The sequence below is a fragment of the Terrapene carolina genome, unplaced genomic scaffold (assembly GCF_002925995.2).
Source record: "Terrapene carolina triunguis isolate 2854851 unplaced genomic scaffold, T_m_triunguis-2.0 Scaffold605, whole genome shotgun sequence".
Taxonomy (NCBI): Eukaryota; Metazoa; Chordata; order Testudines; family Emydidae; genus Terrapene; species Terrapene triunguis.
Window position 1 is genome coordinate 262286 of NW_020664956.1, and position 7724 is coordinate 270009.

General features: G+C 47.2%; 1 protein-coding gene across 1 annotated transcript in view; it reads left to right on the forward strand.

Annotated features, from left to right (window-relative positions):
• The window catches only part of GCNA (germ cell nuclear acidic peptidase), a 34640-nt gene that overhangs the window by 25994 nt on the left and 922 nt on the right, over positions 1–7724 (forward strand). Inside the window, exons 8-9 of the mRNA XM_026659190.1 lie at positions 3561–3705; positions 5748–5886. Of these exons, the coding sequence (XP_026514975.1) occupies positions 3561–3705; positions 5748–5886 (284 nt within the window). The remainder of the gene's footprint in view (positions 1–3560; positions 3706–5747; positions 5887–7724) is intronic.

Below are 7724 nucleotides of genomic sequence, written 5' to 3' on the forward strand. Positions count from 1 at the left end.
ATTTCTCACACTTTTTATTTAAAAAAAAAAAAAAATAGAGCAGTCATGCTAAATTTATTGTTTACCATTACACCTCTTGGATTTTTTTTTTTTTTTTTTTTTTTTAAATTCAAATGAGGAGGTACCGCACATTTAGAGCAACACTGCCCTGGCACTGCTATCCTAATCCCAGTCTGGGTGTGGAGGAAACACTGGTGCCGGGGAGAAGCTACACACTCACTCACCTGCAGGAACGGGCAACTTTGTGTTCCCCTGGATGAGAGGGAGCCTGTCCCACACTCACTTCAAGTACAGGCAGAGATGAACTGTGCTCCCCACTCTAGGCATTGCGACCTGGTGCACCGGGTTACAGTGATGCTCAAGTTTCCCCCTCCTCACCCCTATAATGGAGGGATGGTTGGGCTGGCCCAAACCTGAGTAATGCTACAACCCTGCATGCCTGGTTGCAATGCCCAGGGTGAGGAGCCAGGCCCAGGCCTGTGAGATAGGAGCCACAGGAGCGATCACTATGGGATGAGTAATGGATGGGGAAAAAAAAAAAGGCCCACAGGTTCAGGAGCCAATCCTGATCAGAGCTCTTCTGCAAGAAGAGCAAAGGCTACAAGTGCCAGAAGGCCAACAGCTGACCTCTTTAGCTCGCTTGAGCTCTTACCTGCAACCAGCCGGGTAATAAGCAGGCATTTTGAGGGTGCACTCAAGTGTGACCTTCCAGCCTGTGTCCTGGATCCAGCACCCCTGTTATTTTCCAGCCGTTTATCCCCCTACCTCCCTGCCTGAGTCTCTATAACATTGGACCAGTGGGTCCTCAGCACAGTAGTAGGGGGATATACCCTCCAGTTCATTTCTATCCCTCCCTCGCACTTCAGGGACCCTTCTCACGAGCATCTGCTCACCCAAGAGATGCAAGGCCTCCTGCGGGTGGGAGTCGTGGAGGAAGTTTCTCTGCACTTGAAAGGGAAAGGGTTTTACTCATGCTATTTTTTGATCCCAAAGACCAAGGGAGGGGGTCTATGTCCCATTCTCGACCTGCGAAACCTCAACAGGTATCTCAAGAAGTCGAAGTTCCTCATGGTCTCCCTGGCCTCCATCATTCCTTCCCTGAATCCGGGAGACTGGTACACTGCCCTCAGTCTGAAAGACGCTTACTTTCACATATGGATATTTCACAGACACAGAAGGTTCCTACGATTCATGGTTGGGACTGCCCACTATCAATTCGCAGTGCTCCCTTTTGGCCTGGCAACGGCACCAAGGGTGTTTATGAAGTGCATGTCAATAGTGGTGGCCTACTTCAGATGTCAGGATATCCAGATCTACCCGTACCTCGACGACTGGCTCAACAAGGGCCACTCCAGAGTCCACATCCAGCGCAGCATCGCAATGTTGCTAGCCACTTGTCAAGCTCTGTTGATAAACGAACAAAAATCAACATTGGTTCAGGTTCAAAGGATAGAGTTTATTGGAGCGGTCCTTGACTCTACCTGAACCAGAGCGTTCTTGCCAGAGGCCAGGTTCAGGGCAATGTCAGATCTGATCACCAGAATCACTACCTATCCGTTCACCACTGCCCAGGTCTGTCTCAGACTATTGGGGCACGTGGCCGCATGCATGTATGTTGTTTGGCAAGCGAGGCTCAGACTACGTTCTCTCCAGATGTGGCTGGCATCGGTCTACTTCCCAGCCAGGCATCACCTGGACAAACTCTTCATGATCCCGCCGTGAGTACTTACCTCCTTACAGTGGTGGTCTGATCCAGTTCTAGTGTTGGAGGGTGTGCTAGTTTGCGAGCCCAGAACTCACAGTTTCCCTGATATTGGATGCGTCTGATCTGGGTTGGGGAGTACATCTCAGTACACTGCAGACTCAGGCTATGGTCGCGAGAGGAGCTTGCGCTACATATAAACATCAGGGAACTCAGAGCCATCTGCCTGGCCTGTGAAGTGTTCCTTCCCCAACTGTCCGGTCGGGTGATGCAGGTGTTGACGGACAACACGGCCTCCATGTTCTGTGTCAACAGGCAAGAGGGAACTCATTCATCGGCTCAGTGCCAGGAAGCCCTTTATCTGTGGGACTTCTGCATCCAACATGCGATCCACCTGGAAGCCACAGACGCCCCGGCGTCCAGAACACACTGGCGGATCACCTCAGCAGGTCCTACTTCTCTCACAACAAGTGGTCCCTTCACTCGGAGGTTGTCAGGATGCTCTTCCAGAAGAGGGGAGCTCCCCAAGTTGACCTATTCGCCACCAGACAGAACAGAAAGTGTTATCAGTTCTGCTCTCTGCAAGGTCTCGGCAGAGGCTCACTTTCCGATGCCTTTCTCCTATCTTGGTCAGGAGACCTGATGTATGCCTTCCCGCCAATTCTGCTCATCAGCAAGGTCCTCTTAAAAATTAAGAGGAACAAGGCATGGATCATTATTATCGCCACAGCTTGGTCTCGCCAACATTGGTTCAGCATGCTCATGGACTTGGCCGTAGCAGCCCCATGGGCACTTCCTAGCTGCCTGGACCTACTCTCACAGGATCACTGTCGGTTGCTGCACCTGAACCTCGTCTCTCTCCACCTCACAGCTTGGATGATGCGTGGCTGAATCCAGAGGAACAAGCCTGCTCTAGTCAGGTACAGCACGTGACCTTGGAGAGCAAAAAGCCCTCCACCAGAGCAACTTACCTGGCAAAGTGGAAGCGATTCTCCTGCTACGTGTCAGAACGGAATATCTCCCCGAGCCAGTCATCTCTGCAGTCCGTTCTGGATTACCTGCTTCATTTAAAGCACCAGGGCCTTGCCTTATCTTCGATTAAGGTTCACCTGGCGGACATATCGGCCTTCCATCCCTGCGTCCAGGATAGATTGGTATTCTCTCATGAGATGACTATCCGATTCCTGAAAGGCCTTGAAAGACTCTTTCCACCGGTCTGGGACCCGGTCCTCCACCTTGTCACCAGGCTCATGGGCCCGCCCTTTGAGCCTCTAGCTTCTTGTTCCCTTTCCCACTTGTCGTGGAAGGTCGCATTCCTTGTAGCTAGAATGCAGGAGACCCTAATTCAAGTCCCTGCTCCAAGGACTATTTATTTATAAAAAGCGCAACAATTTCAACAGGAGAGATTGAGACCCAGCCCACACTACCCCATAGCCCAGTGGCTAGAACACTCTCCTTCGCTGTGAAGGACACAACTTCAAATCAATTACTTAACTTATAGTATTTTTTCTTCTGAGGTATTATCATCCGTGTGGATCCCACAACCAGCCCTTCATCCCCACTTTTTCAGAGCCCTTATTATCTGGGATTCTGAATTAGCAAGGGAACTGAGGAATGGTTGCAGCTGCTCTGTCCTTTATGCCCTTAGGTGTGGGGTATAAGGACATACATGGTGCAGGCATGGCTGACTGCAGTTCAAAAGATTCTAATCTCACATGCCTGGGGAACGTGCACACCTAGAATGGGATTCACAGAGACTTCTCAAAGAACCATAGTTACTATAAGATAAGTAACCATTCTTTTTCATAAGACTTCTGTGACAACAAATGTGCTTTTTTTGCTGCTGCTTTTCATGCAGGTGGAATCTGTGTGGAGTGCCAGGCTGTTTCTTACAAGAGCTGTCAAACCCAGCATCCCAATATGTGAAAAATTTCAGGAAAAAAAAGGATGAGTTGACACAGAAGCTCTACACTCTTTATAACAACACCATCTTTGAGCAAAAGGTAGCTTTTGTAAACACATTTCTGGACAATAAAATCACTGTTATCCTGCTAACTAGCTTTCTCTGTGAAACCATTGCCCTTTCCTTCTAGCTCACTAACTGGGATGAAGCTCAGCCTTGTAACAAGGTGCTTCTATTTGAATCAGGTCAAAAATGTGAGGGTTTTAAAAAGGGATTTATCATAGGTTTACTCTGGGAGTTATCAGACTTTCTCAGTGTGAATTATCTCTTAATAGTCTTGTGGAGAAAGACCTCCTGATCCATTCATTACTGCAAGGACACAAACTCCCTTCCCATTCATAATCATGTAACATCCCTAAGTAACTATATCTGTTGCTTATATGGAAAATTGATTTTTAGATGCCTTGGGTGAATCTGGTCCCTTATGGAGCCTTCTGATTCTTATATGTCTAGATAGTTGTATAGCCCCCATTGCATTGGAATGCTTCTCTTACTCTCATGTAGCAGTGGACCCTAATTGAGGCATCTTAAGCTGGCTCCTACTCCTGTAAAAGAAGCTGGAACCAAAGAGCCCAGCACCACTTGATCAGCCAGCTCTCTGCAGACCAGAAGTGCTTGCCTGGATCATAGTTTGGGAATTGCTGCTGTAGGCTCTCTAACTGCACAGGTTACCCAGATGATTGGCACTTGGGTTAGCCTACCCCAGCATTTCGACAACAAAGCCAGACTCACCTTACTGAGTCCTCACTGTTTCTGCACTCATTCATGTGTATGGTTCTCTGTACTGAGATGCTCTACGAGACTTTCCCAGTCAATTACAAGAACTTGTCTGTCCTTCATGGGGAACTGTGGGAAGGATATTGGAGGATTATCAGAACTTGAGTGATTTTTGCCTGCATCCTATCTGCAGAATGGACGGTGTCCAGGGCAAGTGAAAGGGAAGCCTAGGTTTTAATCTATACCCCTACCTGTATAAACTATCCTGCATTTAAAGCACCTTCAAATTCAGATCAAAAGTTTTACTTGTGTGGATGGTAGAGGAGTTTGGACTAAAAACCAGGTAAGAGTTCAGGTTAATTGTGCAGTGAAGACGTGCACTAAGCATACCAGCAATACTAGAATCCTGAAAGAGATGGTTCCTTTCTGCTGCTATTTTGGAGCAACAAGAGATCAGAGATTAAGCAGTTTGATAGGATTAGAAGAAGTTATACATCCTGGCAAGGGAAAATTGATGAGATTTTAAAAAGAGGTCTGGATAAACTGGGGACAGGTAGGTCAAATGATCTTATAAAGGGCTCCGCTTTAATTTGGTAGCTAAGTATTTGAAAGACAGCTATTAAGCATCAGTGAAGGACATTTAATACCTCCTTAGACAATCTCCTGGGGAAGGCTTCAACCCCCATTGTGTGTTCAGAGAATTGTTTTGGAAAATAGGGGATAAAACCTTAGATCAGGGATCTTGATAAGCAGGTTGTGTGAAAGAGGGGATGGAGACATGTCTCTCTGAATACCCGAGGAAGAGATTGTCCCGCTGACCAGGGCAGGGAGGTCATATAAGGACTTGGTTTCTAGAAATGTGAGATTTTCCTTCTTTTCTCTGTACTCTTACTTAAGTGGTATAATGCAAACAGTTCTTTTTTGGTTTCCTACCATTTTCTCTGCATTTAATAAAACTTTTTAAAGAATATTACTATTGTGTGGCTGTTTCATACTCTAAAGATAGTGAAGTTCTTCAGCCTCTAAGGAGAGGTAGAGAAGGCAAAGTGAGTTTCTCAGATCTAACTTCCCACTATCTCTGTCTAAAGAGTATGAACAAAGGTGTCCTTTCCCACCAAGGTGTGTTGTGAAGGGCTGTGGTGGTACACACACACAAGGGCAGAAGTTTAAGGACCTGAGGAAGTGAGATGAGCTGGCAGTGATGTGGTTCCAGGGGGTGTGGATGGAGGGGCAAGCAGGGGCACAGGCCCCCCCAGTAATCATCAGGGGCCTCCGGGTGTGGGGGAGCCTCCAAAAGGGGTCAAATTTAAATTCCTGCACATGCCCCTGCGTGGTTCAAATGCACTGTTCCATTTTTTTTATCAGTTGCCAGAGAAAATGGAAATCATCTGGAACAAAAAGATGCGGAAGACAGCAGGGTACTGCGTCACTGGACAAACAAAAAGCCCTGAGGTACAACGCTATGCTCGGATAGAGCTCTCAGAGAAAGTTTGTGACTCTGCAGGTAAGGGAAAGAGGATATTGAATATTAAATAAGGGGAAAGAATATTTATTCTTTCTGCATAACAGCTCTAAGATGCAACCTTTCCTATCCATCCACACAGCTAAAACTTTTATCCAAGCTCTCATCATCTCGTTCTGGAAACTCCCGCCGAGCCTCACACACAGAACCCCCCAATGAGCCCCACTCCCCCTGCACCTGGACCACCCCGATGAGCCGCCCCAACCAGCTGCACCTGGATCCCCACCCCACTGAGCCCCACTCCCCCAGCATCTGGACCCCCCATTGAGCCCCCCACACCCAGACCCCCCCCCTGCTGAGCCCCAACCACCTTCACCTATACCCCCCTGCAGAGTCCCATTACTGTTACACCCAGAATCCCCCAACAAGCCCCTGTGCATCCAGACACCTCCCCCCCCCAGCACCTGGATCCCCCACTGAGCCGCTCACACCCAGATTGCCGCACACAGAACCCTTTCAATCCACACCTGGATCCCCCCACCCTAAACCCCTCCACACTTGGATCCTACCTGCCCATACCTGGTGCACCTGGCTCAGAGGGGCAAGGCCCTGGGATGTTTCTGGGGCAGACCCGATCCTTGCGCTGTGTCAGGGTTGGGTGCAGCCTCACCGCTGAGTCTGTGTCCCGGGGGGGGAGCTGCACAGTGATCTCCCACCTCTGTGCAGCCAGTGACCGGTGCTCCCCAATGCCATGCTGGAGCCTCCACATTTATTTAACAAATAAAATTTGCAGAATTTTAAAATATTGTATGAAGAAGTTTTAATTTTTTGGCACCGAAATTTTAATTTTTTGGTGCAGAATGTCCTCAGGAGTAATTTATACTGTATTCACTTCTCAGAGACTTTGACCCCCTTGGCTGAAGGACTCAGCTTGCAAGAGCTCTGTCCCCTTTTATCTGTCCAGTGATGGATGCCAAGATGGCTGCTTCTTCTCTCCGTATATCTTCCCAAACTCACTGTTTTGTCCCCAGACTCAGGATAATCTCATGATGTTTTTTCCTGCCTGTGGATCTCCCATCCCCTTGCTGATTCATATGTAAATAGGGTTTCCATTGTTTTTGGTCACATCTTGCTTAATTTAATTGGAGATGTGTAGATACTCCCTTCCCTCCTTTCTGGGGGAAAAACTTTCTCCCTGTGTTTTGGTCACAGCCTTTTAAAGCATATCATCAGTGAGTATCCACAATTCCTCATATAGTGCTAATGCAGACACTTCACAATGCTATTAGTCGTCATTATGTCACAGGCTTTCATAAAAGACATTACTCAATGCACTTTTTATAATACAGCAATGTTATATACAATCAGTTGATTCAATTGCTTATCATTTGAGGGGCAGACCCCCATAATAGGCTGTCTCCCCCACTCACTAAGTTGATGGCTTTGTTGATCTTTTATCTAAATGCACTTTCATTATCTCAACCTGATGACAAACAACTATACACTCATTTGTTTAGGGCAGATGGGGATTATGCATTGCTTGCCAAACACACTTTAAAACCATAATTCTAACATATATCCATAACTCTTTGTACACCCCATATACACACTACTCCTGGGGGAATCCTGTGCCTAAAAATTCTGCACATAATATTTTAGAATTCTGTATATTTTATTTGTCAAAATAACACAATATAATCACTCCAGATTCAATTATTTTGGTAACTTATTTCTAAATACATATCAACAATACAGACAACAGCAAAAAAGATTCCCCCAAGAGTAGAGCGTTAAAGAAGCCCCTATGATAACCCAGTTCCAGTTGGGGGCTGCTGGAGGGAACTGTGTAGGGCTCCCAGAGCCCAGATACCTGCACTCCC